The sequence below is a fragment of the Cotesia glomerata genome, linkage group LG1, assembly GCF_020080835.1.
Source record: "Cotesia glomerata isolate CgM1 linkage group LG1, MPM_Cglom_v2.3, whole genome shotgun sequence".
Lineage (NCBI taxonomy): Eukaryota > Metazoa > Arthropoda > Insecta > Hymenoptera > Braconidae > Cotesia > Cotesia glomerata.
In genome coordinates this window covers 6,334,511-6,359,143 of record NC_058158.1, presented here as the reverse complement: position 1 = coordinate 6,359,143, position 24,633 = coordinate 6,334,511, and the positions used below count along the sequence as shown (strand labels likewise).

The following is a 24,633-nucleotide window of genomic DNA, read 5'->3' as shown; positions in this document are numbered from 1 at the left end:
CCGCTTCGCAATTCTCAGTTACCGCTTCTGTTTGGGGCAGTACTACTGCATCTACACGATCGCTGAGAGCATTACACCAGTGAATAACTCGCGTATGATGATACCTTTTATTATTTCTTCACGCAAGGTACACAAATTACTGTTGTGCCGTCGTCAATACTGTGTTTATAAAAAAAAATATTCAATTAAACAACTTTAAAAATTTTTAAACTGTGTTATGAGATAAATCTAAATTTATAAAAATAAAAATAATTTTTAAAAATTACATTTACAAGTGCATGTGATCTTGTCGCGTAAGTAGTCTAGGTGGTTAAATGTACAGACAGTATTAAATTAATTAACAATCTCAGTATTTTTTGCAAATATACTTGCTGTACATACAATCACAGTCACTATAATATTTACAATACAAGTAAAAAGAGCAGAGTAAGATATACTAGTGTATTGTAGAGACATACAGAAGAGTAGAGCAGTTAGAGTAGTAGTGGTGTGTGTATGTGTGAATGTGTGTATGTGTACCTCGACAGGTGGCTGATGCCGGTAAATTCATTTTTACATGTGATCCACTCGCATTCATTAAATATTACATATATCTCTGTATGTATAATATAATTCATACAAATACAATGTAAAATAAATGTGAGACATGCAATGTATCATTTTAATTAAATAACAAACACATTGAATGAGTACTAAATACTTGTACTTGCACTGAAAAAGTAAATAATTATCAATGTATGTAATAGTAAGTGTTAACGTATTCGCACGCGCGAGGTCATACACGCTCGTGCCATATGAGCTTGTTAGTAGTGTCGCGTAGTAGTTTTACTTACTTCACGCACGCACATACACGTTAACATAATACTACAGCAAATACATTGGATTGGTACCAGAAATGGTAATGATAATGATATCAATACTAATATTTATATGATAAGTTATCAACAAATCAGTAATTTTATTTTATTTTTTTGTTTTAGAAATAAAACTGACTTAGTCTAGACTTAGACCTGTACAATGAAAACTGGAAACTGTAACAAGCAACAACAATTGTAACAAGTAATAACTTTAGTACTGTAACAATAACTATAACTACTATAAGGTAAAAGCCCCAATAGATGATCACGTACCAGTATATGATCACTCCATGTATTTGTATACCTATATTTGTGAATATAGATATACAAATACATGGAGTGATCATATACTGGTACGTGATCATCTATTGGGGCTTTTACCTTACTACAAACTACAGACTAAAAAAAAAAACATGCTAGTATGTTTGTACACTGCCGCTTCGGAGAACATCCTGAAATTACGTACTTCCGGATCCCTCCCTAATTCATCCTCACTATCCTCCTATCCGCGGTATCCTCCCTACCCCTATATGTATAATATAACCCTCTCTCCCTGCTCGAGTAGTCTTCTACTCGTTTTCCCGTTACACTCTTCTCTGTCCTCTCTTTCACTCAACATCAACTCCAAAGAGCGCCTCTTCTCCATATTATACCACTGAGTCTGAGTAGAGCCAACCAAACCATTCTGTCACCATTACACTCTTGCAATACGAGCGATATTTGCAATACGAGCCTCTTTACAACTTGTATTAAATCTTTACTCTCTCGCTTTAACTTATTATCGTTTTTTATTTTTATTATTGTTATTATTATTATTAATACTAATATATAATACGACATATAGTAATGTGTCTTTCATTTAATTCTGGTCTACTACACAACGATAAATATAATTACGAAAACCGTCTATTAATGATACGATAAATCGTTCAATATATATATATATTAATATTAATATTTTTACATGTATATTTATACTTATACAAACATAAATATATTTATACATGTAATATATTGTGTGCGTGTCTAGATATATACATATAATAGGCGAGAAACGCGGTTCGCATTTAGTAACAGTCAGTCGACTTTGGATAGTCGATTGTAAGTGTTCGTCATTGTCTGGTGTGTTTTTATGTGACTATTTAGAAACAATATTTATTTATTATTTATTTATTTATTAACTAATTAATTAATATTATTTTAATTGTTTGTTGATTAACGAAAAATAATTTATTTAAACAATTATTAAGTGACCGGATGCGTTTAATTGGAGCCAATAACTGATAAATAAAAATATAAAAGTGGATTTGAAGTTAAGATAGTGGATAGAAGTGATTCGAGGATTTTTTGGAGATCGATCATCAACACCTGATCAAGGCCATCGGATGCGATCGAAAGCGAGTTGGAATAGTGGGAAGCAGTTGCGGGTGCAGCGCCTTAAATTTTTACCGCGACCAGTAAGTTATTTTATTTTTGTTTTATTATAATAAACAATAAATAATTCATAGTTACTACTTAAATTTATTGTTTAGTAAGACAATGGTGAATATAATAAAATTTAATTATAAATATTAATATTTAATAATCCCTTTTAGTACCGAGTAATACTTTGATACTTAAAGTATTTGTTTTTATTGTTCTTAAGCTAGGAATGTCTGCTGAGACTTTGAGAGAAAATGAAAGAGAATAGAAAAATGGTTTACCAAGAGGATTATATTAAGTCGGTAAACATTTACCAGTTGACTGAAAGAATGAATAAGTAAAGCAAAGTGAATAAAATTAAAGACAAGTTTTAAAATTTCTGACAACGGATTATTTATTAAGGGTTTAAGATAAATAATGAGGATATTAGTTGACTGAGCAACTGGAACATTTTATCCTTAATAAAACTTGTCATCTGTTAACTTTATTATGAAATTTTTAATTATTCATCTATTTAGATGCCTCGGCGCTAAATAAATATTAATTACTCCTCCATTCTCGGGGGTGATAAAAAAAACAACAAAAATATAAATAAAAAATGATGAACAACGCTAGATGTTGCGACTTACATTACCTGTCATCGATCATCGGCCCCTACCTTATTTTATTCTTGAGATGATCGATGTTACTTGACGCACGACAGCACGTAAGTCACTGTCAAGACACGCTAGAATATTCTGATACATTACAATCGCCAGTACACACTGGATACGATCATTACATTGAAAAGTAATATTGATAAACTAAATGTCTGGCATTTAAAACCGTGCCCCCAACCACGCGTTAGTAGTTTGTATTATCTCCAGCTCTTACATTCTTCCATTTATTTTCTTACATATTTTATGAGGATATATTAATAAATTAAACATTATTTTATTTTAATTTATTTTATTAATTATAGCAAATTTTTCAGCTCTAGCTCCTGACTTTATCTCACGTCCAACAATTACTCCTTTTTGCTCGCTCGCTTGCTCATTTAACCGCTTACATTACTAAAACTCTTTACTCTTAACTTGTTGGCGACTTTGCAACGTACGGATGATGTTTTCGAGTCCGGTGATATGTTCGTCGAATACTTGACACGGGATTTTTGTGTATATGCATATACACGCACAATCATACAGACTCTTTGCTCTTTACTTTACTATACAGACCATATATATATATATATATCTTCAGAGTACTTAAAACTTTGAATAACACGGTTAAAATTCTATCCACGCACTTTTTTTTCTCCGTAGATTAATGTATTTTGACTCCTAAATAATACCCGTTAATTAAATTAATTAAATAATCAAATTAAACCCTTTAAAGAAATAGTTTTATTATTATTTATTATGCTCTAATTTTTGGCCGTCAAGTTTGTAAGAAGTTAATAACAGAAAAGTCTTGAGTATATAATGTTATCGTTAATATTTATATCTTCGAATTCTACTTGCCAGATTTTATATACATTATATAAAATACGTATTACTTAGTTTATTACACAAACACATATTCATTGGTTTGCATGGATATAAAATAATTATTGATTAGAGTTTAGTGATTGATGACTAATGGGTGGTAAACTTGACACTGATTATTATCATAATGAGTCGAGAATCAATTATAAAGTACAATGAAATAATAAAAACCGTGTAGTGAGTGTGAGTTTTATGCCGGAAAAACAATAATATAGTTAAAAAAAAAAATCTAATTTAAAAGAAAAAAAAAATAAAATATATTTTATACGGGATGAACTTCAAATAATGAAAATTGGAGTCCTAACATACGCTGACGAATTTGAAAATGTGTTTTCTTCTCAGAGCAGAGGTAAATTTACAAAGAAATTTTATTGCGTAAGAAACATCCCTCACGGGATTACAATATAAAGAGTAAAATAATGGAACAGCTCAAGGGAGGTTTTTTAAAACTCAAAACGCCGAAGCTTGGGACTAGAAGTCATTTATTTTATCTTTTTTTTTTTTACGCTTATTTTATAGTTTTTTTTTCTACCTTTTTTCTTTTATTATCTTTACTTAGTTTTTGCGATGCTGATGGTGAGATCAGACAGGTATACATGAACTCATTCTCGAGGATTGCAATAACTATTATATGGGTTCGCCCTCGTTTTCACTAGAAAATTTTTCGGTGATGACGATCAGAGACGCACACTAGTCACGTATGTCTCGTTAAATGTATACGTACCTATATATAAATATGAATGTGGCTGATAGTTTAAATTTTGCTGGTAGTAATGTTATGTATTATATTATACATACAAATATATTATATAGTTGTAGGCTTAGAATTGTCGCTCTCTGATCGTATATATACAATCGACTGGCGCCAAGACCTAACGGATAAGATTCTCTCACTACAGACCTTTTTATTTCTATTTATTTTTTGTTATTTAATGCCTTACTTGTCAATGAAAAATAAAATAACTCCCGGGTTTAATGTTTATGTTGAATTATTTATAAGATTTAATCCGTGGCATTACCAACTAAGCGCAATATTGCTTGTCAGTAAGGACTTTTAACAAATTTACGATGAATTTTAGTCAACCGGAGGTTTTTTATAATTAATATAAAATTATTAATTATTATTTAATTATCATTGTTGAAAAATTGTTCGTAGTTTATTAATCAAATGAATTACTTGAAACAAAAAAAAAAATCATTAATTATTTATTAATTTAAAAAGTCATTAGGTACAATCACGAATGTAAATGATTAAATGATTCATAGTGACGTCGGTGTTTTTAATTGTATCGCATGCCTAAAATTTCATTAATAAAAAAGATAATTAATTTACGAGAAAATCAACACGCAGCTCTAATGGATAATCAATTTATTTTTCAGAGCCTTGAAAAAAGTAAAGATAAAAAACGTTAATGATTTTATATCATCCAAAATCTCGTGATAAATAGTATTTAAATGAGCCCGAGAGATTCTGAGTTAAGTCGAGGGCTGAGAAATCAAAATAGAATACCTTCACCTTTCACGAATTTATAAATGTATGTTTTTTAATACAAAAAAAAAAAAAACTCGACGATATATTACGTAAAAAGACGAAATACAAAATACGAATTTAGTGTATAATAATAATATTATTGTTATTATTATTGTATAGACAGCGGATATTAAATCTCGGACATTATTTAAAATATTTATAATTTCCTCCTGGTAATCTTAATCTCGATGATAATCTCTCGCTTCTACAACTGTAACAATATCTCAGCATCTTAAATTTGAATTTAAACCGGACGACTCTTCCGATCCACCCACGATGACGCTCGTGAAAAAACTATTTATTCAGTCAAGCGTGGGAGTCCCTCGTTATTTTTTATCTCACAAAATTCCCGGATTTCTCTCATTTTTTATTTTTTTCATTCATCTATTTTTCTCAGTCATCCGCTTTTATTATTATTTTTTGCATTAAGATAATAAGCCCATTTTTTATGCTTCCTCTTATTCTTATTCCCGTTTCATGTTTCTCATCACTATCACCGTTCCAGTGACATTACCGTCACAATTATTCGTAGCCCCGCAATAAAAATTCATGTATTTGCTAAATAAAAATTACTTTTATAAAAATTACAAAAGACAAACATTTAAAATAAAGTTTCATAAGAATATTATTTATAGAAAATTTAATTTACAATAAAAAAAATCTCTTGTAATTTTTTTCGTATCTTCAATACTAAGTCCAGAATTTGGACTTGAAACTTGCAAAAAATTTTCAAATCAGGCCATCAATTATTCACACACATTAAAAAAAAAATTTATCATGAATGATTTTTTTCTTTTTTTATCAAAGGAAACCAAAAAATATCTTCAGTAAATCCCAATAAAATATTAAAAAAAAAAAAAAAAAAAAAAAAAAGAACAGGAAAAAACTTCCTCCGTCGCATTATTATCAGGCTGATATGAATTTGCGGCGTAACACTATCATTCAACAAGCTGAAAGCTTTAAAAAAACATTATTACTAACCTACTTATGAAGTAAAAAAAAAGCAGAGTTTTATTTTAATATCAGCAGCGCTCTATAGTAACAATAAAATGTAAACAAATATCTTTAACGAACAATAGACCGTAGTCTAGAGTAAAAGCAGTAGCATACAGAGCTTAATATAACATAATAACATACACACATCGTTTATTTTAAACAGCACATCTATAGATTGTTTATACACCCATTGAACATTGTTATAATTGACGAGTAGCTTCTTGCTAACATACACATAACATAATTTCCAATATTCCAAAGGTCATCAAGTTTTATTTACTGCCCATTAATATAATCCCGTGTTTTCTCAACACGTTTAACAGACCGATAATCATTAATACTTATCAATACATATTAATCTACCTATAATATTTAATATCTAACATTTAACATCCATTATCTGGCCTCTAACATTTAATATTTACATTAAATTTAATATCCACCAGTAATTACAATAATTAACTAAATAAATAAATAAATAAATAATGATATATAATTTAAATGAAATTAAATTGTCAGATTATCAATCAATAGTGATACAACTTAGTGGTTATAATAAATGAAAATGAAAATGATAATGATAAATAAATAAATAAGTAATGTATAATAAATTAATTACAGGCTCGCGGAATACATCATCCAAGCTGGCTGCCTCGGCTGGTAACCCCGCCTCCGCGCATCCTCCTGTGCTCTGGAGCTCGCGCAGAAAACCAGGTACATATATTATACTTTATTATTAATTGCATAATATTCAAATAAGATTATCAATATCATTATTATTATTATTAATTTTTTTTAAATTATTTCACTGATTTATTGTTATCCCTGTCTATTAACACTTCATTAAATGCAACTTTGTATTTTATTAGACGGGTTTCTATATCATTGTGCAATAATTTATCGGATAGTTTAAATATTAGAGACGAGTAAGTTAATATTGACAATGAGTGCGAATGCGATTGCTGGTGTGAGTAATGTATAAAATATAAGAGGATGGAGGAATGCAACGCAACGCATGTTTAATGTATTAATATATTGTGTATTGTGTATAGTAGGTATGGTCTGAGGCTGAGAGATACTCTAAACAGTATGACAGGGAACGCGTGCGGCTGATTACTGCATGCGGTTACAACAGTGATAGGGTGATAAGCCCTCCAATGAATCACAATTGTCCTTTACTCCCTATTACTTACACGCTCTACGATTTACTATACGCTGACTTTACTGTAACAGTACTCATGGATTTTATGGATACGCTACTGTAATAATGTATGTGTGTATTTTGTCGGTATTATGTTTTGTTGGATTACTGTTTGGTACTACTGCTATACCCGCAATCGGAACCACTTAATCTTCTGACCGCTACTCGTTTACGCCCCATTGTAATAAGATTCAGTAACACCATGGGCTACGCGATATTGACCTCTACTCTGAGAGTAAATACTCCGTCCAGATGGTGATGAGTATGGACAGGATTTTTGCCGCATAAAAAATTTTTTAAATAAACGTTATTCAAAATTTAATTAAAAAAAAACAAATATCTTAGAATTTTTTGTTAAGACCAATAAAAAAGCCGTAATTTTTAAATTGATTTTTATAATTAACACAAATTTATTTATTTATTTATTTATTTAAAAAAAAAAAAAAAAAAAAACGCCGATCGACAGTATACATTAATAGTAACAATAAAATATTTTAAGTGATATTTTAATTTAATATAAATATAATTAATGAGAATGAAGCTAAAAATAAAAACAAAATTTGAAACATTCATTATGAATCTTAATTTTTAATTTGCGATTTTTTTATTGGTCTTAATAAAAAATTATGATACATTTTTTTTATAAAATTAAATTTTGAACTACTTATATTTAAAAACTTTCTATAAGACCAATATTTTAGACAAAAATCTTGGACCTAGTGATGAGGCTTATATTATGTCTCTTGATAATAAAAAACTTTTTTGCTTCGTAAAGATACTTTTTTCCCGAGTTTAAATTTCAAGATTATGCAAAGTTTGGATTTTAATTTAAATAGTATTATTTTATTAGAAATTTTTAATTGTTTTAGTTTGTTTAGAGAGTAACTGAACAGCGGATTGAAAAGCAATTTAACTTTGATGTTGCGTAAAAATGTTTCAATAATTGAAACTTGATCATTTTTATTAAAATTATGTTTCTTAAAAATTTTTAATTAAAAATAAATTTTTTTAATTTTTCAGTAGTGTGTATCAATAATTAAATTTCAAAATGAACAGTTTGTTTAACACACTGTAATACATACTAATTTTACTAATTTATAATATGATACTTCTATGCAGTACCATGACTCAACTTTATATACATCTTTCATAAATATAAAATTTCTTTTTGCATTCATTTCTCGTCTATTTTTTATTACGTTGGCTTGTAACTCACTTTTTTTCACTGTTTGCTTAAAAAGTGTGCAAGCTGAGTTAATAAGGATATATTTAACTTTAGCACTTTTCTAGTGATTATAAAAATGAAAAATTTTACCTGGAAAATATTAATGACGATTTTCCTCGAAAGAAACATATTTCAATTTATGAGTCATTAATTATTGGAAATTTTATTTACGAATTAATTGATAAAATAAATTTTAAAAATAAGTTACAATTTCAACCAGATAAGTGGTAATTAAAAATAATGTATTTATCATCCGGTGATTTTGAAATACTTAGATAACTTTGTCAGAACTCAAAAAAACCTGTCACTATTAATTAAAGTTAATTAAATTTTGGAAAAAAATATGTTTTTAAAAATTTTCCCATTTTTTAATTAACTTAATATTCTTATCTTATAAATATAATTGACAATAAATTTTGATTAGGTGTTTTAGGATGCAAAAAATTGACAATTTCAAAAGTTTTTATATAATTCACTATTTCGATAAAAAATGTATTTTAAATGAGTAATTTTTAAACTGTTTAATTTTTTCTTTAACATTTAAATCATAAAAAATTGCATTCTTCACTCGTACTTACTCATTTAATTGTTCATTTTATTATTCTGTAATTACAACAGTCTAGCGATTATTTAATTCTCTACACCAACCTCTTTAATTATTAAAAAAAAATACCACAATAAATAAAACTAGAGTATGAAATATCTCTCACGATGAGCGTTAACATAACGACGTAATAAAAAGAAAAATTTTAATGTTTTAAAAAGTATTTTATTTATCGCTGACATTACCAGTTTAAAAATCACCGAAAAAACCCAGTCTCATTTAAATGAATCCAGCTTTCGTAAAACAAAATGAAATTACAAGTTTCAAATAAAATGACATTAATTAAAATAAATTAGTATGTAAATTAAAATATAAGACCGGGTTTAATCTTGTAATGAGAGAAAAAAAAAAAAAGTGAAATTAAGTCGTCGTGATAATTGTAAATTAAGAAGTCGAGACTAGTCCGGGCTTTACATAATATAAATACAAGAGAGGATGTGGATGTTTAGGAACTAATGGATAATTACTCAGTGAATGAACTGGCCCCAATTGGCCCTTGTCATCTTGGGTCAATTAGTCTGCTCTCGCGGCTCAATCCAACAGAGACGCATCTACTATTCTTCACATTGACCTTTTGCGATTGCGTGGCTCCTTCCTATTTGATTGTTTAGCTCTCGTACGCCGCTAAGATATTAAGTATCGCTACACTAGTTAGTTACAGTAAACATGGACTGAAGACTGAACAAAGTTGTAACTAAACAACAAAGTGTGCGTTTGTTCTTTGACATGAAACTGAGTAAGATATTAATTTAAGACTTATAAGTTCAACTAAAAGTCGTTGAAGAGTCATCTTCTTGTTAAAGCTGCTTTGCTTAAACTTTGCACAAACTCATACCGATATTACGTATTAGTTTGACGTATTAAACCAATCACAGTACAATATAAGTAGCGTAGCAGCTGTAGAATTTTAGTTTGGTTTTATTTGGTTTATATTTGTGTAAGTTTAGCCACGAACTTGAATTAAGTCTGTCGCTATATATAGTTATAGTTATAGTTATGTATGTGCATGCTATAGATAAAACTGGCGGCTGCTGGTGGTACTCTACTATACTGGAAAATGCCAAAAGCTATACTGAGGTAAAGCAAAAGCAATACAAAGCTTAGGAACATTTAAGCACAACTTAACTTGGACTGTACTGCTACCACTCTTTTTCCCTTCACTTCTCATTTAGTTTTAGTTTTAAGCCTTTACTTAGTACATTTTTAGTTTAGTGTGCATACGCTTGCTAGCTCACCGTGGAAATATGCTCTTGTTACTGCTGACGTCTTACGCTGACGTTGCTACTACTTAATAGGTATATATCGATAAAATTTAAACATTATTTTTTTTTATAAGTTCAATTATGTTGAAAAAGTGATAAATTTTCCGATACTGAATTCGCATAATTTTTTTGCAATTTATTATTTTTAGTTCAATGGAATTTTTTTACCCTTTTAGTGAATTTTTATATTTATTTGCTTGTAAAAATTTATGGAGACTTTTATATCTTGATTTTCAAGAAAATTATTTTTTACGTGAATTTATTTTACGTCACATTACATATAAATAATTTTTCGATTAAAAAATTATCGAATTTCACATGAATAATTTTTTATTTTCAAAGTAATAATTTTTTATTATAATTTAGTTTCTTATGTAACATTTGTTCTTTACTAAAAATGAGAAAACGTAAAATTCAATTTCTTGAAAATTATCTTTGTATAAAATTAAAAAGAAAAAAATTTGGTTGAAATTGTAAAGAAACTTGGCTTTAATTTTTTATATAGCTGTATTTACAATCATAAAAAAGTGAAGAAAATAAAATAAAAGTGAATAATATGTTTTATCCGCAAACTAAAAACACATCGACCGATTGTTACCGCGAATGGTTCGAAAGACGTCACAGGGAAATTGCGTCAATTGTCAACCATCAATCATATCGTGATGATAACAGCAAAGTTTTAACAATAATTTATATTTATGTTTAAAAAAAGTAATTCCCGGGACTGATTAACCAAAGCATGCTACAGGTATCCGCATAAAATATAATAGCTTATGCTGGTACTAACGTCACAGTAGTTATCAGTATTGGTATCGGTATCAGCATACACATAATAACGATTGTAGTTTATCGTCAGGCCGATGACATCAAAAAGTTTTGCTAATCGCCGGGTGATTTACACTGAAACTATTGTAATATAATAGTTAAGCCAGTACGTATAGTAGTACAACTCGATTTACCGTTGTAATATTTCCTACAACTACGCTACTTACAGCAAAATAACTTAAAAAGTAAATTTGCCATCATATCAAAACAGTGCGTTGTTGTCATTTCATTATTTATTTATTTAGTATAAAAATTCGAATGTATTTTTTTTTATCTTTGCGATAACGTACGATGATACTATCTACCACGTGCATTTATTGTCTGACTTGTGTCTTCAATTTCCATTGTATCATATTATATTATATGATATAGTATTGTTTTAATCCAAAGTATACATACGCTAGATAAAAATTCCGCTTTAAAAAAAATATTATTATTTATAAATTTATATATTATACATACATATAAAGTTAATTTTTTTTTTTATATTATTTTTATTCTATTAAAATCTATTTAATATTCAACAATCATACAAAATTTATTTCGGAACATGATAACTTTTGCGAACATGATTTGAATTTTATAATAGACTCTGGCAACAGGTAAAAAAATTTCCATTATATTTTAATCTACGCGTCAGATTAACTTTTTTAAGTGTATTATTTCATTAAACGTGACTGTTAACTGCTGTATTATAAATGTTTCACAATTAATTTATTATTACACCGTAATGTTACTGTTACGTGACGGATAGACACTAGATTGCTATGATAAAGTTAATATTTAACGCCAACAGTACAAATCTAGTAATCGAATGTTGTCAGTGGATAAAATAAAAATAAATAATTATGAATAATAACAACTAATAATAAACAGAGAAGATGTATAATTTATAGGTAATCGTACGTATTATCAATAATTAGTGTAATAACTCTGAAAAAGGTGAATAAATAATAAAAAATGTTAGTAATAATAGATTGTGTCTTGTGTCGGGCGTCACTTAAAATGCGATACGGTGTAGTGGCAAATAAAAAGATTTTACGTTTTACATGTCTAGTCGAGGATTTTCAGCACTGTACGTCAGACAGACTGTTGTTTGTTGGTAATTTTTGCAGTCGAGCTATCTGACGTCCGTGTAAACTGATACGTAAGTTGAGTTAAGTTTAGCCGGACGTAATATTACCACACGCGAATTAATAAAAAGGACCAGACGCTATACTTTGGCTTAATAATAATAAACTTTTCCTTTGAGTTTTAGTTGTTTATTTATTCTTAAACTGATAAGGATGTTCTTGTTACAAGTCACTGAAAAGTGTCATTTAATAAAGAGTGTTGCAGGAAAGACCACCCGCGTAATATGCCACTTCAATGTCACAATTACACATTAAATATGTTAATGATCTGCATCGGAATTGTGATTAAATTTTATCACTTATATTACATTAAACCTATTACTTTTTGGATTGACGTGTAATTTTAAACTTTAATGCATCCGGGATATTTATAATCACGTGTAATAATCAACTAATATCTGGTGTTTGTCTCGGTGTTTTATGTTCTACGTTTTATGTCTTGTGTCTTGTTATTTAAAAATTAAAAATAAAATGAAAAACAAAATTAGTTTGTTAGTTAACGTGATAATAATCCTCCACCAGTCAATCGTGCTGTTGATAACTCTCTATCTTAGAATGGACCGGCTATTACGTAAAATCTTATATTAATATATATGACTATATTTATGTACATCCGTCAATAAAATTTATTTTAATTTTTTTTTTAATTATTTTACTGCATTATATGATAGTTACAATATATAATCATAAATATTTATTATTATTTGCACGAATTGTATAAAACTTTTCGATTGAATAAAAAAAAAATAATTTTTTATTTTGTCAGCCAAGTTTCAATTGTAACTGGTATTGTTATCAAGTTAATAATAATAATATTTATTACCAGTAAAAACAGATACATAAAATACATAGTACAAAAAAAGTGAGTACGCATTAATATCTGTCCTATAGAGATGTTTTACATCTGTACATAGGACTGGAACAGTATACATAAATCCAAAAAAAACGTATTATATAGTTAAATAATATAGTGATACTTATTCGACGATCATAAACTGTTTTATATTATATATTAATTTGTATTATCAATTTTGTTAATTTACTTTTAATTGACTTTTTGCTGCAATCTAGTTTTTTAAGTTCATATGGTAGTTTGTTGTAATACTTGATAGCAATATAATTAGAGCTTTTACTTGATATAGTTTTGTTTCTTTTAGGCAGGGGGATCAGAGGGAGTTGGACTTGATAATTCATAAACTAATTGTTTTATAAAAGAATGATTATTATTAATTAACAAAAATTATAACTATGAAATATTTTAATTACAACAATAAAAATTAAAGTTGTTTTAGTATTAAAAGCTTATCTTAAATTCACCGTTATCTTAAGAAGTGTCATTTATTTTCTTGAAGACAATAATTAAATAAAGTAAATATTATAATTTTATTTAATTTCAGCCATTACTGTGTCATTTTGCAAACTTCTCTTAACATAAAGATAGCGATAATCACAAGCACGGTTTTTTTCATTGATTGTCATTAATTGTCAACTCAAATGACCATTAGGCAACATTCCAAATGTTCAAATTTGATCATTATCGGAAATCCCCAGCTTGACAAACAAATAATATCCCTCTACCATTTTAAAAAGAAACTTATCAGTTACTTAGAAGTTTTTCGTTAAAACAACCAATATTTTTTTGCAAATTAGTTCAAGGTATTTAAGGATTTAATCTATCCATAAAGATAAAATAAAATTGTTAATTAATATATCGTGAGCTCAATTATACTTCGATAGTATCTTAAAGTAATAATATTAATTCAAAAGACAATTTATCTAAAAATAAATCAAATTTAATCTCGGAATACCCTGAGAAGAAATAGCATAATCTGACGGCGCATCTGGCTGAAGAATTACAAAATTAACTAAATATAATAATAAAAAACCACAGTTAGTCATTAGTTGATTTAGAAATACGTAAAATGAAATGCTAAACTTCCGGTAATTTGTTTCTAAATTAAATAAAACGTAACGTGAGTTTTAATATTCTTTGGCAACAATATTAATACTATGTTAATTTTCTTAATTTTTGTTACCTAGTGTTATAAAAGTTAATTTGCAAAAACTTTAATTTAATTTAAAACTAAAAACCTAGTATAAAATAATTTTAACATGAAGTATATAGTTTTCAAGTGGTGCTAAAACCAAAGCCTTAGTACAAAATAATGATAATAATGATATGAAATATTTAATTGTCAATTGTTGCTAGAACCAAAGCTTTAATTATTTAATAAAATTCAGTTTAACACAAACTATTGTGATGAAAAAATTATAAAAAGCAGTTCATACTGTTGTACCATGTTTAAATAAATCTAAATTTAATTTACACTGAGAAAAAAAAATACTTTTACTCAATTAACAATTTCTTGGTTCAAGAAACTCGCTGACGATTAAATATTCTATTATTATTAATTATTAATTTCTGAAGAGAAGAACATCAATATTTATCTTTTGATAATAGATAAACAAAATAATAGCTTTATTTAAATTAAGTAAAAATTATTTCAATCAATTTAACAATTTCTTGAAAATTTTCAAGAACATAAATTCTTGTATCAAGAAAATTTTCTTAACAAAAGTATTTTATTTTTTTCAGTGTATATTAATATTATGTTTTTGGTTGTATTATTTTTTAGGATTGTACTTACGGACGATTGGCGAACCGAGGATGACGGCAGAAACTGCAGCTCCGTGTGTTCAAAGTGTGCAAAGTGTACCCAGTGGCGTTATGGTAGATGAGACAAGTGGAATAGATCAGCAAAATCATCATCAGCAGCAGCATCATCATCAAAAATCTCTTATAAACAATGTCAGTAGTAACAATACATCGCCGACAAATCGGCCAGTATTATCACCTGGCTTTCCAAACTCGTCATCAAATCCCCCGGAATATAATCCGGAATACGCGAGTATGGAATCCTGGCTTGATGAACATCCGGACTTTGTTAATGATTATTTTCTCAGGTATTTTATTTATTTTTCTTTAGATATTAAATATAAGTGATGACGCATTTCAAATGTCGATCGTGGCTCTTATACATTTATTATTCTATACGTTTTATAGTTTACAACTCTATCAGTTTCTTTACTACTCAATTAAAGTGTTATTTTTCTTTTATTAGTTTCGATTATTATAATGTAATTAAAGTTATTATTTATTTTTAAGAAGAAGAAAAAGAAAAAATTATTTTTAGTAATTATATACTTCTCCCTTCGTAAACTAATTAAATTGTATCATCAATTATTTATTAATAACTTTGTTAGTTAATAAATAAAATTAATCTACCGCTTGATTGATTAATAAATTAACTTTAATTGTTGCGTGATACTTAATTGATGAAATATTTACTTGCGTAGAAAAGTGACACGGCAGACTGTCGACGCGTGGTTAGTAATGCACGCAACGCCAACAGCATCATCAGCAAGTTGCATGATGGACGGCATGATGAGCGGTCAGAATCACTGCTCACAAAATTCAAACGCTTGTAATAATGCCGGTAGCACTACTGTTACGTCACCGGGTGGTGGATCAGGTGCTACAACACCGGTTCGCAAAATATCAGCACACGAATTTGAACGTGGTGGATTACTTAAACCGATTGTCAATACTATTGACGGCACGCCGACATTCCTAAGCATCGCGCCTGAAGATTCCGGACAGACCGGTGCTGGGCAACAGAGTGGCGGAACTAGTGGTGCTGTTAGGCCTCAACGAAAGTCCAGAAATGAATTACGGCAACTTGATGAAAGAGATCTTATATTTGAGTTGGTAATATTTATTTATATTATTTACAAATATTTACTTATTTTTTTATTTTAATTAATCTTTAAGAAAATTTTTCGGTAATTATTTACAAATGGGGTCAATTTTATTTTGGGCCATAACTAAGTGAAAAATTAACATTTTTAATTTTTTTTTATTCTGCTTGTTTTTACGGCGTATTCATGATTGAAAATTTCGTGAAAGAAAAAAATAAAGATTTCGATAGCTTTTTTGCCTTCAAAAGTTGGAAAAAATTTTGGCTCTCATGTTTTTGGATAAAATTTCTATTTTATTTTTTTTTTGATATTTTTGATATATTTTTTTTTTTTTTTTCAAAGTACGCGGAAAGAATAAGATGACACTGAATATCATCCCAGATTATACTGAGTGAAACAAATTTTCAGACAGTAGCTAGTATAATCCAGATATCACTCAGTATAATCTGGGATGATATCCCGTGTCATCTTGTTCTTTCAGTGTTTTTTCTGAAAATTTGTTAAAATTGTAATAATCAACTTTTTTTTTTTTAATTTATTTTTTTACAATATTATAATATATATTTTTTTATTATATTATATTTTTATAATATTTTTCAAAAAAAAAGTATATTAATAAAATCAAATAGAAATTTCGTTCAAAAAAATGAAAATGAAAATGGTCTTCACTTGTAAATATTTACCAAATTTTCTTATAAATTTTAATACTTATAATTGATGCGTATAAAAAGAAAATATATATTGTTGAGTTATGAGAGTTAACAAAAATATAATCTAGCATTATCACCTTCAGCAAAGTCATTCTACGGTGACCCTCTATTACAAATGATTCGTATTAAGAAAATAAGTGAACTAAGTGGTATTAGTAGGATACAATAAGTCATTGAAATCTTCTAAATGCGTTAATTTATCGATGTTGTTGTTGGTATTGATATACATAAGTAAAAAAGATAAAAATGATTAATACTGATAAATTCTTATAAGCTAAATGTGATAAAAAAAAATGAGTATTTGTTATAAGTTCGTAAAAATATATTCTTCTTTGTATTGGTGATTAACGATACGCGTATAAATTATTGGTAGTATTTTATTTAAAATTCATGAAACGCTGTAAAATTAAATTAACAATTTAATCGATGTATATGAATTTTATTTGATTGTAGGTCAAGGATATATGTAATGAACTGGACGTGCGATCGCTGTGTCATAAAATCCTTCAGAATGTCAGCATGCTGTTGCATGCAGACCGCGGATCTTTGTTTTTGGTCCAGGGCGAGCGAAAGTGCGCCGCTGACAGCAACTTACGTTCCGATAACTTCAATCCTCTCATCAGTGGGAGTTTCAATAACAACAATAATAACAGCACCAGTAAAAATAATAATAACAACAATAATAATAACAATAAAAATAAAATTCCTGGTAAGAGTAAGAGCTCCGATGAATCAGTGAGCGATAATTTAAGTCCTCCAAAATTAACACGCCCGAGAAGCAGGTGTCTCGTATCGAAGCTCTTTGATGTTTGCTCGAGATCAACACTCGTCGAAATGGAGAAAAATGACGAGATTAAAATTCCTTGGGGCACTGGGATCGTTGGATTTGTTGCGGAGAGCGGCGAACCTGTTAATATTCCTGATGCATACATGGTTATTACATTTTTTTATTATTTTATCTGGAAAAAAATATAAAAAATAAATAAACAAGATATTGCACAAGATTATTGAGTTTTAAATTTAAAACTGTAAATATTTTTTTTATATTTCAGGATGATAGATTTAATCGCGAAATAGATGTGTTGACTGGGTACAGAACAAAAGCACTTTTGTGCATGCCGATAAAGGATTGTAGCGGTGATGTAATAGGTGTTGCGCAAGTTATAAATAAATTGGGCGGAGAAGCACAATTTACGGTACAAGATGAAAAAATATTCGCCAGTTATCTTCAATTTTGCGGGATTGGCTTGAAGAATGCACAACTGTATGAGAAAAGTCAGTTAGAGGTCAAGAGAAACCAGGTGAGAGGTTGCGTTGATGTGTTTTGAATGATACATTCAAATAACTGTTATTTTTTTTTTTTTTTTTTTTATTCAACTGTGTAAAGATCAATTAACGTTATTGTAAAAAATATTCATGTTTTTTTAACTTACTGTTTATTTTGAAAGCTACTTGTTTTATTTTCAGGTATTATTGGATTTAGCTCGCATGATCTTTGAAGAGCAGAGCACAATAGAGCATATGGTATTTAGAATTTTAACCCACACACAGTCTCTCATTCAATGCCAACGTGTACAGGTATTGTTTTTTTTATTAATTATAAATTCTTTAAATTTTTTAAAAGTTGATTTTTATCTCTTAATTTGAATACTTATCGATTGATTATTGATAATTAATATGAGTTTATACATGTGTTACAGGTACTTTTAGTACATAAAGCGTCAAAAGGAAGTTTTTCTCGGGTATTTGATTTTGAAGCAAATGATCTCACTGGCGATGATACGGATTCTCGAACTAGGTGATTGTCAAAAATGGTATTTTATTATAAGTTAATGAGTAATCTAATAATTAATACAATATATCGCGTTACAAATGCCATAAGGACGTATAATAAAAAAAATAGAATTTTTATTATACGCCCTTATGATATCCGATGTAGATCCCGGGAGCCATAAAGGCGTATAAAAAAATATTTTTTTGCAGTAATCAACTTATTTTTTAATGAAACGTGCAGAAATGCAAAAAAAAATTTTTTTCTAAACTAAAAATTTTTTTGGACTTGGAAAAAAAATACAATTTTTATTATACGCCCTTATGTCATCCGAGGTGGGTCCCGGGAGCCATAAGGGCGTATAAATTTTTTTTTTTTTTTTTTTTTTTTTTTTTTGCATTTCTGCATTTCTGCACATTTCGGACGAAACTACGTTGATTCCCGAAAAAAAAATTTTTTACGCCCTTATGGCATCTGGAACGCGATATATTCAATATTTTTGATTCAAATTTCAATGTAACTGTTATTAGTATCAATACTACTTAATTTAAATATCAGGTTCAACTTAAATTTAACAAGTTGTCGATTACACTTTGTGTTACAGTCCGTTCGAGAGTAGATTTCCTATAAACATTGGTATCACCGGGTATGTTGCGACCACCGGTGAGGTAAGTGTTAAAACCGAATATATCATTGTCATTTTCTACAATAATTATCATTACTTTTTAATCTTTTTTTTATCAAAACTATAAACGTCATAACAGACAGTAAAAACAAATAGTAATTAATGACAATAGTTATCACGATATATATACGAAAGCTAAATAAGAGCTCTCAGATGTATGTTTTATTTCTCCGATTAAAGAAAAATAAAAAATAATTATTTTTATTATTATTATTTTACTTAAATAAAAAATAAATTTATTGTATTTATTATAATTACAGACAGTAAATATTGCAAATGCGTACGAAGATTCGCGATTCGACCCTTCAGTGGACGATGGTACTGGATTCCGTCACAGGACAATTCTTTGCATGCCGATAAAGAATTCATCCGGTCAAATAATTGGAGTTATTCAGCTAGTAAATAAATTCGATGATCTTTTATTTACTAAAAATGATGAGAATTTCGTGGAAGCTTTTGCTATTTTTTGTGGAATGGGAATTCATAACACACATATGTAAATATATATTTTTTTTACTTAACATAAATATTTAAAATAATTAATATACTTATATTGATAACTGAATAAATAAATAAACCAGGTATGAAACAGCAATCACTGCAATGGCAAAGCAAAGTGTTACACTAGAAGTTCTAAGTTATCACGCGTCCGCCTCAATAGAAGATGCACAAAGATTGAAGGTATTATTATTTAAATAAATAATAAATATTTATTACTAACTTATTGATTGATGTATGATCCTAATACAGAGCTTAAGGGTGCCATCCTCGGCATACTTTCACCTCCATGATTTCAAGTTCGATGACATACTAATGGAGGACGATGATACTCTCACGGCGTGCTTAAGAATGTTCCTCGACCTAGACTTTGTTGAACGGTTCCACATTGACTACGATGTACTTTGCCGTTGGTTATTAAGTGTCAAAAAAAATTATCGTAATGTTACTTATCACAATTGGCGACACGCCTTCAACGTTGCGCAGATGATGTTTGCGATTCTAACGGTAACTAAATTCATAAATCTAATATTTATACTAAATATCAACCATCATTATTTATTTATTTATGAAAGTTAGATCAATGACCCGTCGACCTTTTACAATTATATATACCTGTGTTTTTATATTTATTTATATTTAATTTTTTTTATCACATCAAGGCGACGCAGTGGTGGAAGATATTCGGAGAAATCGAGTGCTTGGCTCTTATAATTGCCTGTCTGTGTCATGACCTTGATCATAGAGGCACCAACAATTCATTTCAAATCAAGTATGTTTTCTTTAAACAACAAAAACAAATTATTTTTATTTTAATTATTAATAAAACAATAAAAATATTTCAGAGCCTCGTCACCGTTGGCACAACTTTACTCTACCTCGACAATGGAACACCACCACTTTGATCAGTGTCTGATGATCCTCAGCAGTCTTGGCAATCAGATCCTGTCAAATGTGTCACCCGATGAGTATTCACGGATTGTTAAAGTCCTCGAAGACGCAATTCTTTCTACAGATTTGGCAGTATACTTTCGCAAACGAGGTGCATTTTTCAGCATCGCACGCGGACAAACCTACAACTGGGCGTTGACCGAGCACCGTGAGCTACTGCGCGGGATGCTGATGACTGTCTGTGATCTCGCGGCAATAACAAAGCCATGGGAAATAGAAAAACGCGTCGCAGAACTAGTCAGCAGTGAATTCTTCGAGCAAGGGGACATTGAGCGACGAACACTCAACATCACTCCAATCGTTAGTATTTCTTTTTTTAAAATAAATTTTTTACTTCAGTTATTTATATTTTAAAAATTTTTTAAATGCACCGCAATATTTTATAAAACTACTAGCTGTTACTCGCCCGCTCCGCTGGGCGCTTTATAGAATTACATTTTTAGATCTAGACTTGAAATTTAATTAGAGTATTGTTTTGACTTGCACAGATTCTCAATTCTATCGAATAGGCATGCTTATTTTATTCATATAATTATTCTAGCTAATATTCATTGTAACTTTAAATGTCCAATCATTGTAACATTCCCGTGTCTTTCTTACAAAAATTAATAATAATTGATGTGAAAAAAAAAATTTGTAATGAGCATTGAAAGTTTCAATTAAAGAAATTACAGGTCTCATAAGTGAAGAAATCTGCCTAGTATATAAACATAACCAATAGAATTAAAAAATTTATTTTAAACAAATGACAATCGAATAGAATAAATTTAGTTACAATAAAAATTCATTGTTTCTAAGTCAAAAAAACATAGGTTCCGGATAAGTAATCACCAACATATCATATACTAAAGCCTTCAGTAGTTTCTACAGTATAACCGGACAAAAAAACCGGCTCTCCATTTATTAGTATAGATAAAATATACTTAAACATTGATAGAAGAATTTATTTGTATTAAATAATATTTGTTAATAGTTAACCAATAATTTATTAGAGACCACTTTTAGTATTAAACAAATATTTCTTAACAAATACTTAAGTAAGTATTAACAAATACTTTTAACTGTAAACAAATCCTTCTATCAGTGAAGTTTATGTAAGTTTAGTAACGCTGTAAATGGTATTTTAGTACAGGAATTAAAAAGATTGACGATAAATAAAAAATTGTGCCAGGTCATCAGATTAATTTTAACGACGATAAAACTTTTCGAATCTTTATTTGAAAGATAAAAGTTGTTACGATTAACGATGAGATTTTTAAATTAAAAAATGTGTTTTATAAGTAATTATATTTTTAAAGTCTAATAAATTTTAATTTAAATCTCTCGCTTAAAACTTTTTATAAAAGCTATTAAGCTCTTGAATCGAAATTGAGTAATTTCAATCTAAATGAATTTCTGAATCAAATTTATTAGTTGTTTGCAAACAAGAGATCTGTTAATTTAATGGATTTCAAGTACGTAACAGAATAAACAATTTAGATTTATTAAATTGCTTTTATAACTATTAGAAAATTTTTTATTTTATTAATTTAATTTCGCTTCATGAATGGTGAAAAATTTAGAAGTTTCATAACTTCTATAATGATTTTACAAACTCAATAAAGTTGTAAAACAAGAGAACAGTTTCAAAAAAATTACCTGCCTTATACATTAAATTATTCAACAGTTTAATGATGTTGATATGTATTTTTAAATGTAAAAAAATTTTTATTAATTAAATAATTCTATAAAAAATTAAGATAACAATATAAAATATGATATTTTGTTACAGGATATCATGAATCGTGAGAAGGAGGATCAGTTACCGTTGATGCAAGTCGGTTTTATTGATTCCATATGTCTTCCTATTTACGAGGTAACGCAAATGGCATCAATAAAAATTCCTTTTACCGTGTTAATACATGTCGGCATAAAATTAAATTAAGTCGTAAAATAAATATTATTTTATTATATGTACATTATAATAAATTTTAATAATTTTATTTTAATATAATCGATTATTATTTTTTGTTCTACAGGCATTTGCATTGCTTTCTGACAAACTAAATCCTCTGATGGAAGGAGTAACGGAAAATAAAAAAAAATGGCTCGAGTTAGCTGAAAGTACATGCACATCCGGGAATTGTACTAACCACGATAGGACGTCGATAGATCAACCAGATAAACAAGACGACAAACACGAAAATATTGTCGTTGAATAATTTTATTTATCTTTTATAATAATAGTCGCTAACTACCGCTGAGTATTCCTACTGAAAAAATCACATCGAGTCTTTGATTTAACAAACAGCAAAAAAAAAGTATATAAAATAATAATTATTATTATTTTATTATTTAACAGTTACATCAAATTATCAGAACGCTACCGCTGTACCTGATTGCATTTACACGGTTATTTAAATTAAAATATTCAATTTATGAGTTTGGTGCTTTATTTTTATTGGATATATAATTTAAATCTTGAGGAAAGATTTTACTTTAATTCAAACCGTCATATAATTATGTAAAATCTTTAACATTCAATTTTATTAATTAATGTCTCAAACTACCACTTAATGGTGATTACATTACGATTACAACCGCTTTTTATGGATTGAATTGTAATAAGAGCAAAAAAAAAAAAAAACTGCATTGAAACTCATTATAAATAGACAAAGAATTGTATGAAAGAAAAAAAAATAGAACGGCATCATTAGAGGCGGAAATAACATGAACAAAAAATAAAAAAAAAATAATGAGGAATATGCGGGAAGAAGCGATTATATTTTTTATTTAATTCGCTTGTCCGGTTGAATAGTTATAATATTGAACAAATAATAAATGAAATCGATAAAGATAAATATTAAGCGATAAGAAACAAAATCAGTCACAGATCGCAGCCCCAAAGACGATATATTATTACAATAAATTTATCAATCTGTTTATTATCTCAGTAATAGGCGTCCTGCGATCTCTAACGGCGCAAACGTTCTTCTATTTCATTATTATTTTTTTTACTCCATACCAAAGTAAACAAACAATGAACTATTATTTTTTTATCTACCAAATCCCAATAAGTCGAAAGAAAGTTATGAGCACATTATTATGTCTAGTTAGTCACACATTATTTATAGAAGAAAAAAATTATTTTAATCAATTGTGTGTATTTTAGCGTTCCTGTCTCGTTATGTTGGAAAATTAAAAAAAAAAAAAGTGAAATGTCGTGATTATTGGAAAAAAAAATTGAATGCCATTATCATATCGCGTTACAGATGCAATAAGGGCGTATAAAAATTATAATTATTACCCGGGAATCTTAAGAGCGTATAATAAAAATCCTATTTTTTTTTTCCAAGTCCAAAAAAATTTTTAGTTTGAAGAAAATTTTTAACTTCCCGCTAAGAAAATCGAAGATTTTCAAAAATCGGGGTTATTGTTTTGACCCCGTTTTGCAAAAATCGAGTTTTCATCAGATCTCGACGTTTTAAGGTCACAGGAAGCTTCCCTGACTATCCTCTCGAGGTTGTCACTATGTCTGTCTGTATATATGTGTGTGTGTGTGTGTGTGTGTGTGTGTGTGTGTGTGTGTGTGTGTGTGTGTGTGTGTGTGTGTGTGTGTGTGTGTGTGTGTGTGTGTAAGTATGTGAATCGCTTATAACTTTTGAACGACCAAACCAATCGGAACCAACCAAACGGCGTTC

General features: G+C 28.5%; 1 protein-coding gene across 6 annotated transcripts; it reads left to right on the top strand.

Moving 5' to 3' along the window:
* Nucleotides 1-274: 274 nt before the first annotated feature.
* Nucleotides 275-24,068, top strand: LOC123261667 (dual 3',5'-cyclic-AMP and -GMP phosphodiesterase 11-like). 6 transcript variants are annotated; one of them, XM_044723424.1, is made up of 18 exons: nucleotides 690-898; nucleotides 981-1,059; nucleotides 2,108-2,314; nucleotides 6,951-7,043; nucleotides 15,216-15,543; nucleotides 15,937-16,348; nucleotides 17,502-17,981; nucleotides 18,101-18,349; nucleotides 18,516-18,626; nucleotides 18,749-18,846; nucleotides 19,424-19,487; nucleotides 19,765-20,000; nucleotides 20,086-20,185; nucleotides 20,255-20,509; nucleotides 20,665-20,774; nucleotides 20,848-21,253; nucleotides 22,725-22,808; nucleotides 22,972-24,068. In XM_044723424.1, the coding sequence occupies exons 5-18, from the start codon at nucleotides 15,248-15,250 to the stop codon at nucleotides 23,152-23,154; spliced, it is 3,084 nt and encodes a 1,027-aa protein (XP_044579359.1). In that variant the 5' UTR covers nucleotides 690-898; nucleotides 981-1,059; nucleotides 2,108-2,314; nucleotides 6,951-7,043; nucleotides 15,216-15,247; the 3' UTR covers nucleotides 23,155-24,068. The 6 variants fall into 6 exon arrangements, with proteins under 6 accessions (XP_044579351.1, XP_044579332.1, XP_044579359.1 ...); XM_044723405.1 differs by lacking the exons at nucleotides 690-898; nucleotides 981-1,059 and adding exons at nucleotides 1,253-1,603; nucleotides 1,888-1,979; XM_044723416.1 differs by lacking the exons at nucleotides 690-898; nucleotides 981-1,059 and adding an exon at nucleotides 275-293.
* The last annotated feature ends 565 nt before the right edge of the window (nucleotides 24,069-24,633 follow it).

Bases quoted from the DNA above. Each gene is read 5' to 3' on its own strand.
- LOC123261667 (XM_044723390.1), top strand. From the start codon at position 4,088: ATGAAAATTGGAGTCCTAACATACGCTGACGAATTTGAAAATGTGTTT. The intron at 7,044-15,215 runs GTACATATATTA...ATTATTTTTTAG, and splicing joins GAGCTCGCGCAGAAAACCAG to GATTGTACTTACGGACGATT. The intron at 20,186-20,254 runs GTATTATTATTT...ATCCTAATACAG, and splicing joins AAGATGCACAAAGATTGAAG to AGCTTAAGGGTGCCATCCTC.